Consider the following 22088-nt stretch of genomic DNA (forward strand, 5'->3'; position numbering starts at 1 on the left):
TGTCATCATACAGTGAACACTACAATAGCTTCGAGCAGACACACACACGGAGTCATATCCATATGATTACTATAAGGGTGGAGAAAGCCCTCGTTCAAGCCAGGAGTGGTAGTACACACCTATTATCCCAGCACCTGAGAGGCAGAGGCATGAGGACTACCATAAATTTGAGAGCAGCCTTGTCTGCAGATCAAGTTCCAGTCAGCCAAGGCTTTATAATGAGATCCTGTCACAAACCCCAAGAAAACCTGTCTGCTGCAGCAGCATTGTAATCAGAAAATTATTCAGTAATTTGGGCATGCAGTTCCCAGGAGAAAGAGCACATAAGTACTGGACAAACACCAGCACTGTGACCACAAAGGCCACACATAGCACCGGGGAAGAGAGACTTGTTTGTAACATAGCCTCAGGAAGAAAGTCGATCAAAGGAAGTTGAACCAAGTGAATTCTGATTGCTTGTTACAACCAGTCTATGATGGAGCAAAATGAAGAGACTGTTATACCACCAAAATGGGCTTTTCATGGGTCATAGGGAGCAAACTAATACAGAACCACAGCTATGCTGAGTGCGGTAGCATATGCCATCTCTGAGTTTGAGGTCAGCTTGATATGGAGTTCCATGTCAGGCAGGGATACAAAACAAAACAAAAACAAAGCCATATAGCCACAAAAATTAAACATATTTCAAATAGATCCCTAAGAAAGAATTCCATTAAACCAAAGCTACCTATTATCTAACCACAAAATTACACTGACAGGGTGTGACTCAGATATGGGAAACCTGCTTTTTGCTTATGAACCTCTGGGTTACATCCCTAGTACCTTTAAAAAAGCAAACAAACCAGGACAGAAGTTAAAATTAACTTTGCACCATGCTGGACCTTTACATGGCATTTGAATGAGACTGTCATAGAAAATGAATACAACATTATGATGCTGGTCACTCACCTACCTGCTGGTCTAGAGACAGAGTGAAGCTGAGCAGCCTCAAGTCTCCAGATGGTCCCCCTCCACGTGTGCCTACTCCTTAGTAAGGGGGAACATGTACAGTTCTCACCCATGCTAACTTCTACCTCCCCTGGGCTCAGACTTTCACTGGTGTTACAGTTAGTTTTGTTCTGGAGATAGGGTCTCACTATGTAGGCTAGGCTGGCCTGGAACTCAGATATTTATCTGCCTATCTCTCTAGTGCTGGGATCAGAAGCATGTTCAATCATGTCTGGCTCACTACAAGCAATTTTTGCCTGCCTAACCACGGAGAAAGGTCCACAACTCACTTATGATAACCAACAGCACTGTCTCAGATGTCAGAGTGTCACCAAGGAACCATGCACCCAGTGAAAAAGAAGGGAACAACTGCAGGACTGCTCTACAAAGCTTTGCTGAGAGAAACAATGAGCAGAAGAACAAGGCCTTGAGTTCACCTTCCAATACCACAAAAGTAACTAGGATTAAACATTCCACAACAGAAACTCACAGCCAACTTGTCTTCTTCCTCATTCTCACTGTGCCATGCTGACTCTGCATCCGTGGGCTCCACGTCACCAGTGATGAATTCTCTTCTCTGCATTAAAAGCCAAGAGTCCATCAGCACTTTAGGCTCTCTGCAAACTCAAAAGCTAAGATATTTACACAGGACTCTGAAAAGACAAAGTCCCTGGGTGGTACTGTGCCTCACACCACAGGAACGACCACATATGGTACACACCTTGTCAAAGAGAGGTTGGTACAAGGCTGCATACTTCCTCTCCAGGTCATGAACTTCCTCGTAGAACTTGGCTTCTATGTGCGCACACCTCACCTGGAGCTGCTTCAGAGCATTAATTCTCCTTTTGACGGCTTTGGGTAAACTACAAGACAACAGGAAATAAAGCACTGAGTGCCAGCAAACAACCAGCATATAAACATACACCCTGACTATAAAGAGTTGCTAAAACTCTACATGCAAACAAGCCTAGAGAAAAGAACACTCGGTCAAACCAGGTGATATACGTCTTTAATTCCAGCAGAAGCAGGTGGATCTCTGTAAGCTCGAGGCCAGCCAGGTCTATTTAAGAAGTTCCAAGACAGCCAGGGATACATATAAAGACCCTGTGAGATATTGAGGGGGGAAGAGGGAGGGAAAAGAGAGAGAGGGAAGGGGGAGAAAGGGGAGGAAGGAGGGAGGGGGGAGGAGAGACTAAGGAAGCCAGAAAAGACACAAACTGCCAGATGGAAAAACAGGGTCATCTCATATCAAAAGCAGAAATAGGGAATCAGTTTGTAAAACTGCTCTTTTGTCCCAACCTAACTGGTGATGAAAACAGACCAAAGGAAACTGGGCACACTTGCAATCCCACCATGTAGAAGGCCACAGCAGTAAGAGTAGCAGGAGTAGAAGGTTATTTTGGGCTACACAGAGACCAAGGAGGAAGAGTGTAGTTACGGGTAGAGCACTAACCTAACATGCAGAAGGTCCTTGTTTAATTTCCAGGAAAACACACACAAACACAGAAGAGAGCTGGGCATGGTATCATGCACCTCTAATCTTAAGTCGATGTAGAAGGTCAGTTATTTAAGGCTAGGCTTGGCTACTAGTGAATTCAACTGGGCTACAAGAGATTCATTCTGTCTCTAAAAGAAACAAAGACTGGGGCTGGAGAGATGGCTCAACACTTACTTATGAGTATTTGCTACTTTTACAGAAGACCTGAGTTCAATTCCTAGCACCCATGTTGAATGGCTTACCCACCTAAAACTGTACCTCTCAGAAGATCTGATGCCTATAGCCTCCACTGGGCACCTGCAGTCAAATGTGTGTGCATACATATGCATTCATAATTTAAAGTAAAGAAAACCCACCAAAGAGATGGCGCAGTGGGTGAAGGCACTTGCTGCCAAGCATAATGAATGACCTGAGTTAAGTTCCTAAGAATCACAAGATGGAAGGAGAAAATCGACTCCTTCAAACTGTCCTCTAGATTATTAGAAATGGGTTAATCGAGATATGAGAATTAACCAATAAGAGGCTGGAAATAATGGGCCAGGCAGTGTTTAAAAGAATACAGTTTCCGTGTAGTTATTTCAGGCATAAGCTAGCCGTGCAGGAGCTGGGCGGGAACGTAGCCCGCCACGCCACTCTACATCCATGTACACAATAGGATGAAATAATAAACAGCAAAAGCCAAATCACAGACAAGGACCAGACACAGGCAAGCTGACAGGCACATGGGCCCTGATTTTGGCTGTCTAAAACTGCATGGACACAGAAGTCTACAGACACCCACATACAATTTCGTCTGATCACATCTGCTAAAAGTTTCTTTACCTCTGTTCCAGAATTTATTTTTTGTTTGTATGAACACTCCTAAAATCAAAAGAAAAAAACATGCCAGACAGTGGTGGCACATGCCTTTAATCCCAGCACATAGGAGGCAAAGGCAGGTAGTTCTTAAGTTCTGAGGTCAGTCTGGTCTAGAGTGAGTTTGAGGAAACCCAGGGCTACACAGAGAAATCAGGCCTCAAAAAAATCAATAAATAAATAAACAAATAAAAAAAATTTAACTTTATAAAATTACTTACAATCCCCCAAAATAGTGCCCCCAGGTTAAAACTTGTTCACAGAAAATCTGAATGCAGAGTCCATATAAGCACCCAGTGCTGGCCCAAACACCATTTAAGGCCAACCAACACATATGTGAGGCTGTGCTCATAAGCTGTCACAACTCTGTGCTCCATCCTAGTGAGCAAATGCCACTCCATATGCACACTTACAATAGCCAGAAAACCAGGTATCATTCTCAACTCCTTGACTACACCATCACTACACCTACTCTACAAAACAACAACTGCATATAAGGTACCTGTGCACTAGAGGCTGGACTCAACCCAGCATAAGAAAAGCAAAACAGGACAAAGAAAACCTGTATCCACTAATTAAAGCCAGAAAGGCCTCTAAATGGACACAAAGAAATGTGCAGTGTCTCCTCCAGTTGTAGCAACTATGCCTTGGAATCTGAGATGGCTCATCTCTTCTAGAAGGCAGACAGGAAAGCCCTTAGAAGTGCTGCCCAGAGTAGGCATCTCATTTCTACTGTACAGCAAGGCCACAACATGGACCTCCTAACAAGAGTAAAGGTGTAGGTGTCCAGCAGTTAGCCAGTACTCTACCAGCACAAGCTTATTAGCTGAGTTCTCTACAATCCACAAGGTGGCACTGTGCATCACCAAGTAGACAAGATGAGCTAGCTGATCCTGAGAAATGAAAACCATACTTGTTCCTACTCTAAGGCATGGAGATGTTTGTTCTGTTGCTTGACATCTCACTGGCAATGTACTCACGTTTCTATGTAGCTAGAAGGAGTGTGAGAGACGTTGTCAAGTCGTTCCTGCAAAGCTGCCAGCACTTGTGGGTTCTGCATCACCTGGTCTGTGAGCTTTTCTATGAGTTGAAAAGACACTAGAGTTATTCAGCAGCCAAGAACCCAAACACCAACATGGATCTCAGGCTTGTCACCCTACCTACACAAGAGGCCGAGCAGGTAAATGCCATGCCAAACAAGACTTTATCTTAAAATAAAAAAACCACAAGAGAGCCAGGGCTATAACTCAATGGTTACCAAGCACATGAGGCCTTGGGGCTAAATCCACCACAAATGTGTTTTAGAAGTACACATTCTCAGCCAGATGTAGTGGCATATGCCTTTAATCCCAGCACTTGGGAGAGGCAGGTGGATCTCTGAATTTGAAGTCAGCCTGGTCTACAAAGTGAGTTCCAGGACAGCCAAGACTACACAGTCCCCACTCCCAGCTCAGATACAGTTTTTTTCATTTTATCATCATTATGTGTATGTGTTCAATCAGACATGCAATGTGCATGAGAACAGGTGTACATGCTCCAGAGCCTGTGTGTGGAAGTCAGAGGGTCACTTTTGGGAGTTGGTTCTTGCCTTCCACAGTGGATTCTTGAGACTAAAACTCAGGGTGCCAGGTCTGCACAAAGAGCAATACTACAAGATGAGCCACCTTGCTAACCCATCACATACAGATTTCTCATGGGCAGAGACAGTTCGTGTGAATTTATTGACACAATGACACATCTAGATTTGGCTTCAAAATAAGCAGGAGAGGAAAGTTGAAGGTGCAAGTCTGATTAACATTCTGATGCCCAGATCATGTAAAGGCCAGCACAGGAGCAGGGTCGTGGTGTTCTCTTTCATGGCGTCCGAACTTCTAATCACTACAGACAGAACTCCTTTACTGCTACTATAGTTATTGTAACAAGTGGTTCTGGAAGAGACTCACAGACACAGATGGAAACCCTCAATCACTGCTTTATCCATAGCACTGACCTGTACTACTGGCATTTTTAGCAGCTTCCACAGAATCTGCAGGGCTTCCATCTGAAAGACTAAAACAAGTTTACAAAGTATTATAAACAGAGTCCTAAAGACAGCATCAGCTGGCATATTTAGTGATTTTCTAATGTACTAGGGATCTGTGCAGCAAGGAACTTCAGGTCAGATGAAGATAACACTGACTGGGTATGGTGGTACATGCCTTTAATCCCAGCACTTGAAAGAGGCAGATTCATCAGGAGAGCTAGAGCTACATAATGAGACCCACGGGGGCGGGGACACAACAACTAACAAACAAAGAGGAAAAAAAGACAACACTGACAAAGGTGAGTTATCTAAGGGAGAATCCCATCTAAAAAGATCATAGCCAGCAAGGTGTGGTGGCACACCTTTAATTCCAACACTCCAGAGGCAGACGGATCTCTGTGAGTTAGAGGCCTACAGACCAAGGTCCAGAACTGCCAGAAACAGAGAAACCCTGTCTGGAAGGAAAAAAAAAAGATAAAAAAAAAAAAAATCGCACCCACCTAGCTCCCCTCCCAACACACAGGCTGTTCTGCACTAATCTGCAACTGTTTTTTTTTTTTTTTAACTTTTTATTTAACTTTAGTTTTGAGACAGGGTCTAACTCAGTATCAGTAGTCCTGGCTTCGTGGGTGGTAACAAGTTTTTTTAATCTCATTTTTAGTATTTAAGAGTTTAAAAAAAAAAAGAAAAAGAAAGAAAAAGAAAAACTTCTATGTGCCGTGCCATGTGTGGTGATATACACCTTTAATCCTAGTACTTAGGAACGAAGCAAGAGGATCTCTGAGAGTTTTGCACACCCTGAAGCATACAGAGTTCTAAGCCAGCTAGGGCTACACATTGAGATCCTGTCTTAAAAACCACATAAAACGCAAGAACAAAAAATATGTTTATGCATATGTCCATATGTGGGTGTATGACATTTAAATTATTTTAACTTTGAATTCTAGTTTCTGAATTACAGTGGACAGCAACACAGCCCAATAAACAAGGTTCATTTTGGCTTCAAGGTTCATTTTGGCTTACCTGTTTTCTGCAATGCAAGTTGAGGCCAGTCAGAAGAGGACCTCAGATTCCTAGAACTAGAGCTTATGAGCTGCCTAATGTGAGTTCTGGGAACCAAACCTAGGTCTTTGCAAGAGCTAATATAAGCAAAATAAAACAACATGCATGAAAATGCTATGATGAAATCTATTATCTTTTAGGTCAACTAAAAAATTAAAATAGGCACAGGCACTCAACTAACACTGACCTTGAACATCCCACAAAAAAAAAAAAAAATCCTTCCATCCCTGAAGCCACTCTAGGTAGCCAACAGGATTTTATCAAGGATTTCATCAAGGGTGAGGAAGTAGGAGTTAAAAGTCAAGGACGACAGGAAGTATATCTGCACAAGGTCTCCAAATACCAGCGTCTGAGATGGTTGGTATCTGACATCAATTTCTTAGCCAGTAAAAGGGAGAGAATGGGCCATTACCACTTGACATTTAAATTATTTTAACTTTGAATTCTAGTTTCTGAATTACAGTCAGTGGACAGCAACACAGCCCAATAAACAAGGTTCATTTTGGCTTACCTGTTTTCTGCCATCTGAACGTCTTTGTCCCCTAAAAATGAGAAAGTTAACAGTTACATTCACCAAAAAACATATCACTCTTCCAACACCATTTAATCATGGCAATCTACCAGATGTGGCCGTTGAAACCATTTTGCAGGTGAAGGAAACGAAATGCCCCAGATGTGACCTGAAGTTATTTGAGCACATGCGTGTCTAATCTAATAGATGGGTACTATAAAGATCTAGGTTTCACTAGACTGTGCACGTCTTTAAGCTCAACAACTGGGAGGCAAGAGGCAAGCAGATCTCTAAATCTGAGGCCAGCCTGATCTACATGCAGAGTTTTTGGTGAGACAGGGCTTCATAGTAAGACCATGTTAAAAAACAAAATTAAATAATAAGTCTCATGTCCTGCATGCTTCACTTTAAAAATTTTATCGTTTTTTTTTTTTTTTTTTTTTTTTTTTAATCGAGACAGGGTTTCTCTGTAGCTTTGGTGCCTCTTCCGGAACTGGCTCTTGTAGACCAGGCTGGCCTCGAACTCCCAGAGATCCGCCTGCCTCTGCCTCCCTGGGATTAAAGGGGTGCGCCACCACCACCCGGCGGGTTATCGTTTATTTATTTTTGAGAAAGCATCCCATGTATCTGGGACTGGCCTCCCACACAATTTCTGTCCCTCTGATTCCACCTCTCCTGAACCAGGATTACAAGCATGCACCATCATGCTGAGTTTATGCAGTGCTGGGCTTCATGGACACTACAAACTAAGCTAGATCCACGGCATTCTTACTGACACTAAAGTGACCAGAATTTGCAGGAAAAAAAAAAAAAAAACCAGAACCCTAACCTGCCTTCTATCTACAATAAATCTAGCAGATCTACATAGCAACTCTAACCCAAACAATTCAAAATCATTCACTGTTGTTTAAACTGTCTCTCAATACTCAGAGTAATGATAATTCCATCTGCCCTCATCTTTTATGTCCTCTGCACTTTAAAACACTGAGAGACACTCCACATGACTACAGTGTAAGAATGCTTGATCTCAAGGTGGCTTCTTTACTTTAAAGGTGTGATGAGTTGAGGCATCATACAAAGCCCTTCCCACTTGTCCAGTGCACACAGGACTTTCTGAAAGCTGTGCTGGTGCAGGAAAACAGGAGACTTAAGAAAAACGGTTCCAGGGGCTGGAGAGATGGCTCAGTAGTTAAGAGCACCACCTGCTCTTCAAAAGGTCCTGAGTTCAATTCCCAGCAACCACATGGTGGCTCACAGCCATGTAATGAGATCTGGTGCCCTCCTCTGGCGTGTGGGCATACATGGAGGCAGAATGTTGTATACATAATACATAATAAATAAATCTAAAAAAAGAAAAGAAAAACGGTTCCAACAAAAGTGATGTACAACTGTTTTACAGTTAACTCAATTCCATCTATTAGGTTTTTATTGTTTCAAAATAAAATGTGTACAGATGGCCCATGCCTTTAATCCCAGGGTTTGGAAGGCACAAGTCAAGTATTCAAGGACCAACACCCTGATCTACAAATTGAGGTTCAGGCCAGTGAAACCCTCTCTCAAAATAAAATGCACAACGTGGAGGCCCAAAGAGGCCAAAGGTCAGAGTATATGGGACTAGTTTTTAGTTCATTCAAGATTATTGTGCTTCTAACTCAAAGGTCCCACCCTAGTTATAAATCAGAGTTCTGCTCTCGCAAGGCTCCTGTCAACAGGTGAGGCTAGTTGCCAGACCCCTGCTCCTGAATTAGTGAAGTAGTTGGTTCCTACCTAAAACAAAAGTCTAAGGATCCAACTAAGTTCTAGTTCCCTTTATGGAAATAACTTGGGATTCCACCCAGGGAGTGGTTTGCCTAGGGCTTGAGTCAAAGACATTAGATGAATGTAGCCCATATGACTTTCAATTTGTATGTAATGCAGTCCTTTTTCTCTGCTCCTACCTTTTGAAATAAGGGGTGTGTTAAGCTGTTGAAAAATAAAACATGGGTGAATTTTCAGTACTCAACTGAAATTCCCTCCCGATACTATCCTATGTTTCTGCGTTTTATTATTTTCGCTCGCGTATTTGTATTCTTTACTATATTTCTAAATTCCCACACCTTCACTCTGAAAGAAAGGTATTTTTGTCAAGGTCGGTGGATAAATGTACTTGCCATCAAGACTGATGATCTCAGTTTGATTACTGTACCCCACCCGATAGGAGAGAACAGACTCCCAAGAGTTGTCATCAGACCTCTACATATTGCATATGCACATTATGTACATACACATAAAGAACCCTAAAGAACAATAACTTGGTTCACAGCAAGAAAGATGGCAGAATGACCTAGCGAAGCTTAGGATGTGTGCTCAAGTTCTATAAGAGTACTGACTTGCAACAACTTAGGACCATGTCAAAGGAGCAAAAAAATGACCTGTTTAAAGAAGGAATCAGAAAAGGCCCCTAGGACATCCCAATTTCCCCTGGCCAGTGAGTGAGGCCAAGACACTGGACACAGTCCATCACCACTCCTAGTCTGCTAAGTGTACACAGAAACACTTAAGCCCCAGGGTCAGATTCCCAGACGTGCACAATGTGTTGGTAACTGGGCTGGAGATGCAATGCAGCTCAGTAGTAAATCACTGCCCAAAAAGCAGAGTGCCTAACTCCATTCCCAAAAAAGAAAGGAAAGGGCTACTCGTCAACATTCATTTACCCTTTTAATTTCTGAGTTGTTAAATACAAAAGGGAGCCAGGAAGATTACTTTGTGTTCAAGGCCAGCCTGGGATACATAAAACTGTCTCAAAACTGTTGTAGTCTAACTAAAAGGGGTAGAGTATATATGATTCACACACCAGTAGTCTTTTATTTTATGTTTAAACTAATTTAAACAATACTTAATGTCTATTATCTAGTATATACGGCCTTCCTTCATCTTTTAGCCTTCATCACAAAACTTAACTAAACCAGTCTTTACCACAAAACTTAACTAAACATCTCTCTAATCTCTGCCTGTGAAGTCAGAGTTAGAATAATAAGGTTAGCCTCAACTGAGATAGGAGAACCTCTCTCAGAAAATTACAAAGTACACCTTAAGAAGTGAGACTTAGTAGAACATAACTGCAGGACACCGAGGAAGTGAGAATGAAGTCAGGTCGTCTCAAACAAGCCAGGCCATGCACCAGGTCTGGGTTTGACACCAATACTAAATAAATGAAATAGTGACTGACCATCAGCTACATACAAGCCAGCTAGGGCCTTGTCTTTAAAATAAACAGTAATAAAACAAATGGAGACCCCCCCTAAATGTTGACAAAGGCAGATATTGAAATAATATAGCTGCAGACAAGGATCTATAGCCACCAACCCTTGCTGCAGGTTTTGAAAAAAAAAAAAAAAAAAAAACACGGCCCTGACAATACTCTGATTGACTCTATACTTCCAACCTCTGAACTACAACACAATAAATGTGCTGTTTGAAGCAAAACTGAAAACAAACTCAAAAAAGAACAACCACCCCCACATGTAACAGTTATTACCTGACAATGATTTATTTTGGGGATATGTGATGTTGTGTGCCCCTGTGCACATGCGTGAAGGTCAAAGGACAAAGTGTATCCTGCACCATCACTTTCCACCTTATTTCTTTTGAGACAAGTCTCAATGAAGCTAAAACTAGCTTTCGGCTAGGCCACACCTGGCTTTCCACATTGGAGCACAGGTCCAAACTGAGGTTCTCATGTTTGTGCACCAAGTGCTCTTAACCACTGAATCATCTCCCCAACCCTAATAAAAAATATTTTAGGCCGGGCAGTGGTGGCGCACGCCTTTAATCCCAGCACTTGGGAGGCAGAGGCAGATGGATCTCTGTGAGTTCGAGACCAGCCTGGTCTACAAGAGCTAGTTCCAGGACAGGCTCCAAAACCACAGAGAAACCCTGTCTCGAAAAACCAAAAAAAAAAATTTTTTTACAATTCTTTATTACATATTTATTTACTGTGTGTGAGCGAGGGTGTTTGTGCCATGCACATGGAGGTCAGAGGACAACTTCCAGGAGTAGGTTCTCTCTTTTCACCAGGTGGGGTTAGGGAACACATTTAGGTCATCAGGCTTGGCTGCAGGCACCTTTGCCAACTGAGCCATCTTGTTAACCCATAACCTTTTTAAGCAATTAGATTTAAGCAACTGAAGGTGCTAGGTAGTGCTAGAAGATCACTCTTTTTCTGTTCCCTTTTGAGACTTCTCATCAGTATTTAGCACAATGACTGATGAAGGGAATTCCAGGGGGGTAGAGCATGTCCACTGACTCAGTGCAGAGTTCAGGGCTCAGCAAAGGACTTGGCAAGAGACAGGTAGGCAGAAATCTCTGCTCAGTTAATCCCTGCTGTTACCTGTAAGTACAATGGCACTAAACAGGAATCCTTTGCATACCTTGGCCTATCCTAGGCAACTCTGGAAGACACAGGATGAAGACATTTCCTTAGTCACACTTGCTTACAATATCTACTACTCTGAAGTAACTGGGTGTGACTTCGAACATAAGGCTCAGGGCCAATCTCACCTCACTAGACTGAGTTTCCTGGACACAGGATGGGCAGACACTCAGTTACAACAGTTGACACAATAGACAAGAAGAAATTTAAGAGTAGACAGCACACAGGATCAAAAGGTAAAGTTCACAAAGCTATCTTTTGTAGTCTTCGCACTATAAAAAATACAATGTGGCCGGGCGGTGGTGGCGCATGCCTTTAATCCCAGCACATGGGAGGGAGGCAGAGGCAGGCGGATCTCTGTGAGTTCGAGGCCAGCCTGGTCTACAAGAGCTACTTCTAGGACAGGAAGGAGAAACCCTGTCTTGAAAAATCGAAAAAAAAAAAAAAAAATACGATGTCCCTCCTGTTACTCCAAACTCACCCAAAGTAAAATTCAATAGCAGACCAAAGTGAAGCAGCTGAGTTTCCTTTACTAAAGGCAAGAGAGATCCTGGCCGCTAAAAACGAAAACAAACCTATGCTACCACCAATTACGCTTCAAAAATGCCTAAAAGTTCAATCCAAGATTCCACTACTCACCCATCAAAACAGGCCTGATCAACAGCAGGTCTTCCAAGTGTAGTTCAGGGAGCCTCCATATACTATCACTAACAGGTAGCCCCATGCAAAACTTTGGGGGTAGAAGAGGAAGCCCCTGCGGTTCCCCTAGTAGCTTCCTCCCCTTACAGTACAAGCAGCAAACTGACATCAGCTTCAATTCTAACGGCTGAAATGCACTTCATCTTTCTTGCTTTAGTGCTGGCTGGCCTCGAGCTTCCTGCTTGAGCTACCTCCCAAGTGCTGGGTACAGATGTAAGGCAGCACACCCACTTAGACTTCCTTTTAAATAAACAAAAAGTTTGTACTCATGGGTTAGTGTTCCCCAACAGCTCATGATTACTGCCTCTTTTCAGAATATGTCACTTGGGGATCCAAGCTGTAAAAGCATTCACCTACCTGTTTACTTCACACAGAGAGCAACCCTTAGACCTTCAGGGATTTAAACTACTCTTAAAATTGTAGTTTATTTTATGTGTATGGGTGTTTTCCCCGCTTGTCTGTGTACTACTTGCAGAAGCCAGAAGATGGCATCGCATCCCTAGGACTGGAGTTAGAGACCATTAGGAGCCACCCTGTGAGTGCTGGGACTCAAACCTGGGTCCTTTGCAATACTACCCAATGTTCTTAACCACTGAGCCACCTCTCCAGGCCCTAAATTACTCTCTTGTCCAGAATTTTTTTCTTCCAAAGCAAAAATTTTAGGTACTCTGGCATTTTTTTTTAAACAAGTAAAACGCAAACTTTTGTACAGACTTTAAACTACACAGCATGAAAACAGCAAGCAGGGACTCAGTACTCTCAGTTACCTCTCACTAAGAGGCAAACAGTTTAAAAATTGAGTCTGGATCTTGCTGTGTTGCCAAGTCTGAGTTCTAGAACAGCTGGGGCTATAGACTGTACACCACGCCTATCTTAGTTGGGACATTTTAAGATTCAAACACAAAATCATACTGAATTGTGAACTATCTCATCCCTAAGAATTGCATCTCTGCAGAAGTATAAACCTGTAAACTCTATTTTCTCAACTACACAAATCTAAACAGCCAAACCCACAAGTCATAATGGCCATGTTTTCTGAGGAAATCTCAAAATACATACATCTTTTCCAAAATTTTGGTGGTCAAAGTTATTAATCCAGAAAATGATTCACCAGTTATTCTATACATTTGAAAAACAGGTCAAGATTTAAAGTTAACACTTCGGCTGGGCAGAGGTGGCGCACGCCTTTAATCCCAGCACTTGGGAGGCAGAGGCAGGCGGATCTCCGTGAGTTCTCGACCAGCCTGGTCTACAAGAGCTAGTTCCAGGACAGGCTCCAAAATCACAGAGAAACCCTGTCTCGAAAAACCAAAAATAAAAATAAAAAATAAAGCTAACACATCAAAATGTAAGGGTTTAGATGTCATAACATTGTGAACCAATAATATTGGTCAACCAAGGGAAAAAATGGCTCACAACAGAGTTTGACAGTGGCCACTTTAGACAAAGGCATTAAAATGATGCAACAGCCCCTGCCAGATGAGCCATTCCTCTTTAATTTTGGACCATATCCCAATCCTATCACTGCCCTCTTTTCTCTGAATCTCACTGTTCATCTGCACAGAGTTTATTAACAGCAACTGAGGTTAAATCCACTTGAGTTTAAATTCAAGCTACCATCACAGTCAAACCATCACGCTTCACATAACAGGGCTTTACTTTGCAATACAAACCGAACATTCCCATGCCAAAAATTCACAACACTACAAAGCCCACTTCTCTTCGAGTTTTATGCCCGATTCTGGACTTGTCGGATTAGGAACGCCAATCTGCCAAGCCTACAACTATTCCATAAACTAAACGGCTTCCGAATCCAGGCGTTTCATGTTGAGGCATACTCACTCAGCCTGTTGCACCTATATCACAGATTATTGTGAATGGAGTTAAGGCACGTCGGGAGATTTAACGAGCCCCTGGTGTGTAGTAAGCAGAGATTAGTCACCAAGAGGAGGCAGCCACTATGACAAGGTGGCGGCAGTAATTTAAAAGCATGTAACTTTTAGGACCAAGAACTTCAACTTGGGCCTTTTTGCTAGGGAATTTGCAGGCGCCTGTCACAGTGGCGTTCGTGAAGTAAGCTACCGCAGGAATTCCTCCGAGGTAGCAAAGCCAAGCAGAGTTGGAGGAAGCACAGGCCGACGGCCCCAAGGATACCCCTGGGGAGAAGGGGTGCTGCTAGCGACCCGGCACCCTTTAGGGGCGGGCCCACGGGTCGGAAAGCTCCGTGTGTGTCACTAAGTCGGCTCCGCCTCCGCCGCAGGCTCCCAGAGTCGGACCGGGGCGCTGTGCGGAGACCGTGGAAAGCCCGGAAGGGCGAGGCGGTGGCCCGGCCGTGCGAACGCCGGGAACCCCTTCCTTCCCAGGCGCGGTTTCAAGACGAGGCGCACCCAGGCCCACCTCGCTGGGGAGGCCTTGTCCCCCTCAGGGAACCGCCTGCGCGGCTTCGCGTGCGCTCACAGGCGGCGGGAACAAAGCGCGCTGACCTTCAGCCGGGGGCGGGGCGGCGCGGAAGAGGGACGGGCCCGCCATCCGCCGCCACCCGCCACCCGGACGGCTGATCTAGCCGCCGCTCGCCTCTGCTGGCCGCCATGGCGCGTCGGCCAGCCCGCGCCACCCTCCCCCCGCCTCCGCCGCCCCGGCCCCTGTCCAGTCGCCCGCCGCGCCGTTACCCGCCGGGACCTCACCTCGCGCCTCCTGCGGCACTGGCGCCCGTGTGAAGCTCGCTCCGGGGCTACGCCGCCGTGGCCGCCAACAAGACCACCTGCCACTGGCCGCGTCGCTAGGCTCCGCCCTCTGCGAACAAAACGGTCTGTGAATTGGCAATAGAGCTGTCTGTCAACTGCGCCTCGGCGCTGGTAGAGGCGGCATCCAATCAAAAGCCGTTGAGGGAGTACGGCGCCGTGCTCAAGCCCGCGAGCTATATGTAAATGAGGGCGTGACGTACATCCCGGCGCACGCGCAGTTCCGCGCCTTTTTAAAGGGGCTGCTGGGGCGCGTTTAGGTCTTAGGGCTCTCTTGTATTTTGAGCATACAGCAGATTCCAAGATTGTGTCCTGGGCCTGTCGGCAGTGCTCTCCCCAGGTTACCTGCCGCCCCTGGCCCAGGGAAAGCACCGCTTACCTCCCAAAGCCTTTCGGACCTCAGTCAGATGATGTGTACCTGCCCTGCGGGTGCCCTGCTGAGCCTCAGAAAACTTCAACACACCCTATAAAAAACAAACTAGCTGCAGACGCGAGCACGTCTTCCTAACGTCTACAAACGGGCTTTGAAAACAACTGGGTGTGGTGGGGCGTGTTAGATGAGAGGTGGAGGTGAGAGCCTGAGCCTGTTGTCACTTTTAGCTACACAGCAAGTTTAGGGCCAGCCTAAGCTACGTGAGACCTTGTCTCCTAAGTAAAACTCAAAAAAAAAAAAAAAAAAAAAAAAAAAAAAAAGACTCGAAGTGTGGTTACTGAAGTCCAGGGTTTACAGGGCTGAGTCTTATTCTATTACTTCTCTCCCATCCCTAAATTGAAACTATGTACTATAGAAAGTTTCATTTACAAAATTAAAAAAAGTTAATAAGTTCATGTGTTTTTACGTAATTTTTATTTGGGGAGTGGGATGAATAGGACGTGGTTAAAGTAGACAAGCATAGAAAATAGTTTAGTAGCCAGGGACTCCATTTGGTTTGGGCTGTATATACATACACCCCCATTCTGTGTGTATGCCGAAGGCCAGAAGAGGGCACCAGACCTTATTACAGATGGTTGTGAGCCACCATGTGGTTGCTGGGAATTGAACTCAGGACCTTTGGAAGAGCAGGCAATGCTCTTAACCACTGAGCCATCTCTCCAGCCCCCATACACCCCTCTTTTTAATACTGCACTTGGCAGTCTCTGAGAGCCCCAAACATATAAAAATTTTTAAGTCTTAAAAAATAAAAGGAACTTGGGCCTTGAACACTTTCTCACTTTAGGGTCCACTGACACAGAGTATTTCTGATCTGTTTTATTACTCTTTTGTATAAATTCCTTGCTCCTTTGCATTGTGTGTATCCTTATTTCGACTCCTTGAATAAAACACTTGTTGGACTCTGGCGTCCAAACACCGAGAAGGAGTCGCCCCCAGAGACCATCTCACACACTACAGCCGATGCAAAAGCATGAGGATTTTATTAATTCTGTCATGACAGGGTCCCCCAGCATTCGGGAAGCCGAGGGACCTCGAATAGTGGGTACAGTCTACTTTTAAAGGGGCCACAGAAGCAAGGGGGGTTGTTCTTTGACTATTCTGATTGGCTTATTTGAAAGGGCTAATACCAATAATTGACTGGAGAGCTGTTGCCAGATCAGATGAGGTAAGAGGTCATTTTGACCCCGTTTCCCAGGGGACCGAACCAAAGCATACGTATATGGGTAATTGTTCAGGAACTGAGTACATGCGAGTGTAGCTGTTAGGTCCTTGGTTCCCAGGGGAGGAGGGGAAGCACTATGGCACAGAGGCTGAGAGGATTCAGAATTGTCAAAAATGGCTTCAGGATTGTCTTAAAGTCTTACACACTCAGATCCCAACAACTGGTAACAAGCTTAAGATACTTAATTATTTATTTTTCAGACAGGGTCACACTACATAACCCTGGCTGTCCTTGAACTCACAAATGTCTGCCTGCTTCTGCCTCCTGGGTACTAGGATTAAAGAGTCACCACCATACCTGGATTAATAAAGCTTTCTGAATATAGATTGAAGCACTGGGGTTGAGAGGTGCTCAGCATAGAGGCACAGCCCAAAGCATGGGCATGGGGGGGGTCTAAAGCATGGTACTATATAATGTTTAACTTTACTAAATTTTAAGTTTAATCTTTTTTATTATTATTATTTTGTTTTTTTGAGACTGGGTTTCTCTGTGTATTCCTCGCTGTCCTGAAACTTGCTCAGTGGACCAGGTTGGCCTTGAACTCAGAGACCCACCTGCCTCTGCCTCTCTGGATTAAAGGCGTGTGCCACCACTTCCCAATTTAACTTAATATTTAACTGTTACTGTAAATCCTTTCAGTAGTCTGACCTAGAGAGTCACAGGGTTCCTTCAACAGCTGCTCTTAAGGGAGGGTAAGCCTGGCTTCCTGTAGCCTGCACTCAAGTCTTAGTATGAACTGTATTTCATCCAAGACTGTCTCTCTTGATCAATACCTACACTTAGATCCAAAGCATGAATTATTTCTTATCTCTGTTTAATATTCATGCTAACTTTGCTTCTTGTCCTGAAATTCTTTTCTATAGCATAGTCAGTTTTACCTGAGTGGAGGTCCCTAAGAAGGAAAGAAATGCATCAGGCTACTGGTAGCAGTACTGGGCTGTCTCTCCATTGCTGCTGACAAGGGGACCAAGGTGGTATTTCCTCTATGTAGCCTGGAGCCAGAGCAGGGACTTGGGTACCAGCCTCAGCCTCCTCGTGTTGGTTTATAGAATTTGGCTAGCAAAGAAGGTTCCCAGGCAGGGATGAACAAATGATCATTTCTTAGAAATTAATCCTTTCATCGGGTGAAGGATGCTTTAGAAACAATTTTGGTCTGATATTTTTAGCAAACAATTCCTGCCCTGTACTATTTATAACAGAAAAAAGTTTAAAACGACCTGAATGCTCCTAATGAAGGCGTTGACAACAGGAGGGGTTGCTGTCTTGAGTTTTCACCTGTCAAGCAACCTAAAGGAGAAAGTGTTTAACTCACAGTACAAGGTACACTCAGTCCATCACAGTGGGGATGTCAAGGTGACAGGACCCGCTGGCCATAAGTCCACAGTCCCAAGCAGCAGTGCTGGTGCTCAGCCCACTTTCTACTCTTCATACAGTCCTGGATCCCCCATCCAGGGAATAGTCCTGCCCAGAACTAAGAGGGGTCTTCCCATATTAATTATCCTATTGAATAGATGCCCACTGCTGGAGGAGAAGACTTAAGGTCTAGCCTGCCCTGCTGCTGCATTCTGCCAGTTTCCCCATCTGTAACGCCTGGAGGGACCCAGTGTTGGTACCTCCATCCTGCTCTGTCCAATCACAATGCACTGCTATTCCTTTCTTTGCCTCAGATCATAGCTGGGGTGTAGCTCAGTGGTCTTGCCTGTGTGTGCAATACCTATGGATGCCAACAGCCAAGCTGCAGCTCACTCACCCCTCTGTACTACTGCAGCTGAGACACGGTGAACCTCTTCTTAGAAACTGCCTGACTTGTGCCATTGTGGTCTCTCCCGCCCCCACCCTTTCTGGGAACTTGTCTTATCTCCTCATGGTGACAAGGGTAAACCTGAGAGGCTTCTAAACAGAGTCCAAGAAGGGACTGTGCTGACCTGTGAGGCTCCATCCTAAAAGCCACCCAGTGCCTTCTCTCTCAGGACAGCCACCAGTTGAGATATAGTCACTCTAGAGACTCATGAGAGACCACAGACATACAAGGTGCACACCTCAGAAGACCCCATCTGATTATGACTATCTGAAAGACTGTATGGCCTCCTGCAGACTCACCCCGCTATACTCTACAACACATGCCTATGGTACCCCAGGCTGGTACGGGTGTCTCCAGGATAGTTCTCAACAAAGTCTGTCACAAGGACAAAGAAGCAGCAGATTTATATAATCATCAGTATACTTGAGCTCTGTGGCATCTGGAATCCACATCTGCCCCCGGTGTCTCTGGACAGCTCCAGAGGTACCACTCAGGTTCTGGCTGCTGTCCATACTCTTGTTTTATCAGAGAAGGTCAGACACATTCAGCATGGGTGCTGATTCTTAGCAGGGGTGAGCAACCAGATGGGAAAAGGTAGGGAGGAAACACACTTGAGGCTGGACCTACAGACCCCTTATCACACAAGCCAGTGGTGCTGATCTGGGTTTGCTGTCATAACAGCAGTCCCAGGCAGCTTGCCAGAGCCCTATCCCAGAGGGCATCTGTCCTGCTGCCACCGTCAGTTGCTCTGGGAAACATGCAGTGTGTGTTCATTGGAGCTAGAAAGCCAACTGAGCAGCCTTTGTCTGAGGCTCAGGGGGATCTGTTGGGCTGATTCAGTCTTTTTCCTACTCCAATACCACCAAATGTGCCAACGCAGCGGAGATTAGCCCAGCTCGCCAGTGTAAGGGAAATTCCTGGGCAGGCTGGCTGAGGGGCTCAATTGACTAGGAGGCCTGTGTTGTAAGCTGTTGACCAGGCACCCACAGGCCAGATCTCCAAGTGCTGAGAGGGCAGAGCAGGCTTCAGTGTTCAGAAGAATTTATTATCAATGTCCCAGAGCTGCTGCCACTCTGTCTGATTCAGGTGTGAGAACAGCTGTAAACATGACCAGGGCACAGGGCCTGAGTGGGTGTGTCTCTCAGTCCATGGTGGCCAGGCTGGCAGGTATACCCATTCTGGGCTGCTGTGGCATCACTGTAGGCTGCCGTTCTGCAACATCTGCAGATACTCCTTGTACAGTTTCTCCTGGGCTTCAAAGACCTTCTTCAGCTTCTTGACCTGCCCCTTGCTCAGCTCTTTGCCTTCAATGTCGTGGGTAGGCAGACCCTGCAAGGACCACACAGATGCCATCAGTTCCCTTTTCCATTCATGCCTCATCCCTGCTGAGAGAAAACACCTCTCTCCCTGACTTGGCTATATTTAGACTCAGGGTCAGCATCCAGGCCCTTGTTTATCTAACGTGTTTCTGAGGTGGAACACATCTCAGGAACTGGCTGTGTAGCAGTGGCTTATCCCTTTAACCCGGGTACTCAGGAGACAGAGGCAGACAGATCTCTGAATTCAAGGCCAGCCTAGATTATAGAATGAGTGCCAGGACAGCCAGCCAGGGCTACAGAGAAACCCTGTCTCAAACAAAACAAAACAAAACGATAGGGGCTGCCTTCAAATGAGATCCTCCTCCCTCCATCTCTGAAGTGCTGGGATCACCAGTGTGTGTCACTACACCTCTGTGTGGCCGTCCTGTCATCACCCTCAGTCCTGATCTGGCAGTGGGAGTCTAGTAGATGAGACTACAGAAAAGTGGCTGAAGTCTGGAGCAATCTTCTTAGAGTGAGGAGCAAAGTCCCACTAGGCCTACAACTTCTCAGCTGAGAGGTGGCCAGTGAGTTATGTAATGATGAATCCAAGAGTCTTCAGGGAGACACCACAGGGACACCAAGACCCTCCAGGGTGGAGGCAGGGTTATGACCTTGCACTTGGGGCAGTTGGGAGGGTCCCCACAGAACCTGCAGATTCCTTTTTGTCTCCTTAAACTGGACCTGGGGTCATATTCCAGTGCTAGAGCTCACCATACAACTAGCAGAGAGAGTCTCGCTTAGCCTTTGCCCTGACAGAAGCTGCATGGTCCTAGCTGCCCTCACAGCCTTCCCCTCAAAGGGAGGGCCACTGGCCCAAGGCTGAAAGTCCCTGGACTCCATCTTGGAGGACGTGGGAGACCAAAGTTTGAAGAGTGAGGTGTTGTCTTACATTTTCATCGAATTTGGAATACTTGTTGATTTCTGACAGGAACATCTCACTGGGTGGAATCTTCATCTTGGCCAGCTTAGCTGCCTAGAACACACAATACACACACATGTAAACATACATGTCACACAAGCTTGCCCACCACCATGCTGCCTACTGTACCACTTCTACCACATGGCTTCCAAGCTCTTAAACTCAACATATGCCCAGTAGAAAGACTGGGAGGGGCAACCAATAGCAGGGAGCAAAAAGACCACCTAAGCATCCAGAGGCCTGTGGGCCTGCAGCAATCCTCAGATGGCAGGACTGTGGCATTGCTGGCACTGGGGACCCACCAAGGGTAACCTTTCCTTTGCTGATGCCAGGACACCAACTGAGGGGTGGAGGCAGAGGCCAGCTCCCTCCGGGAGGCTCCTCGGGGTGCCTGTACCCAAAGAAGGCACAGAGCACTGAGCCGCAGGGGTAAAGGTGTGATTTTTGCACAGGAGATCCTGCACCCCAAACAAACAAGCAAAATAGTTACTTCTTGCTCCTGTTTCTTCCTGGCCGCCTCCTCTTTCTTCCTCCTCTTCTCTTCTTCAGCCTAGGAAAGCAGCACACGACTGAGACATGAGCCCACCCTGCTGTCCTGCCAGGCCCTAACCCATGGTGCTTGTCCTTAACCCTGTATGTCAGCCCTCAGCCACCCAACTATCAGCTATGATCCTTTTTCAAAGGTCTCAGGGAGAGCTGCCCTGAGCCTGCTCTCCAAGCTGGTGTCCTCCCAATGGTGCCTGCCTGTGCCTGGCCCATGGAGCACAATGACCCCAAGGTGCCCATTCATTGCATCCAGAATTATGAACGATAGTCTTTTTTTTTTTTTTTATTTTAAACAGTGTCATGCTGTATAGCTCAGGTAGCCTGTAACTCACGGTAATCCCCCTGGCTCGGTCTCCTGGTTACTGAGGTTACAGATGTGCATCACTACACTTACCATGACATGTTTTGGCACCCAAGTCCTTACTTGCAAGGGCCCTACCTATCACTGAGAGTGGGGACAGAAAGAGGGACACTTGGAGGACAAGCAGACAGAATGAGTAGGGCAAACGGCAGCACCTAGGACACGTGGCACCAGGTGAGAGCCAGGTAGCACACACACACTTCCTAAGCGATGAGCTTCATTTTAGCTGAGCGATCCCTTTTAAGAACTGGTCACTTGTTCCATGCAGTCCTGTTCTTCCTGTCATGGCAGCTACTGCAGGGCAGCAGCCATGACTCTGAGCTGTCCCAGAGTGGACCTCCTCAACGTGACAAAGAACTTCAGCAAGTCGAGGCATAGCTGGCCTCTCACCGAACACAGCAAGTTCATGCAGACCATAATCCAGGTGTGTGACTTCATGCCCTGAAGGTGATCAAAGCCTCCAAGGCCAAGTGGGCATCAAGTTCATCAAGAGGATGGGGGCCTGTAGTGTCAATTCACTTGCCAATGACCAGAGCTTTGCTCCTAGCACCTTTTTAGGTAGGCCACGACTACCTGTAACTGCAGCTTCATGGGGATCTGACACTTTGTTCTGGCTTCCATGGGCACTCATAAATATGTGGCATACACTTACACAGAC

General features: G+C 45.7%; 2 protein-coding genes across 7 annotated transcripts in view; both read right to left on the minus strand.

Annotated features, from left to right (window-relative positions):
• Positions 1–14824, minus strand: part of Nap1l4 (nucleosome assembly protein 1 like 4) — a 32706-nt gene extending 17882 nt beyond the window's left edge. Inside the window, exons 1-6 of one of the 3 annotated variants that reach the window (XM_050137112.1) lie at positions 14731–14824; positions 6937–6967; positions 5331–5389; positions 4321–4420; positions 1709–1850; positions 1478–1564 (exon numbers count right to left, since the gene is read on the minus strand). In XM_050137112.1, the coding sequence (XP_049993069.1) occupies positions 1478–1564; positions 1709–1850; positions 4321–4420; positions 5331–5389; positions 6937–6950 (402 nt within the window). In that variant the 5' untranslated portion in view covers positions 6951–6967; positions 14731–14824. The remainder of the gene's footprint in view (positions 1–1477; positions 1565–1708; positions 1851–4320; positions 4421–5330; positions 5390–6936; positions 6968–14730) is intronic. The other 2 variants (XM_050137111.1, XM_050137110.1) reach the window with 2 other exon arrangements.
• Positions 14825–16181: 1357 nt separating this feature from the next.
• Cars1 (cysteinyl-tRNA synthetase 1) overlaps positions 16182–22088 on the minus strand; it is a 56963-nt gene continuing 51056 nt past the window's right edge. For all 4 annotated transcript variants that reach the window (XM_050137158.1, XM_050137157.1, XM_050137156.1 and 1 more), the window contains 3 exons: positions 21014–21073; positions 20494–20577; positions 16182–19572 (listed from right to left, as the gene is read on the minus strand). In XM_050137158.1, coding sequence (XP_049993115.1) covers positions 19438–19572; positions 20494–20577; positions 21014–21073 — 279 coding nt within the window. In that variant the 3' untranslated portion in view covers positions 16182–19437. The remainder of the gene's footprint in view (positions 19573–20493; positions 20578–21013; positions 21074–22088) is intronic.

Source organism: Alexandromys fortis, unplaced genomic scaffold, assembly GCF_014885135.2.
Source record: "Alexandromys fortis isolate MF-2015 unplaced genomic scaffold, M_Fortis_MF-2015_v1.1 scaffold_3, whole genome shotgun sequence".
NCBI classification, from domain to species: domain Eukaryota; kingdom Metazoa; phylum Chordata; class Mammalia; order Rodentia; family Cricetidae; genus Alexandromys; species Alexandromys fortis.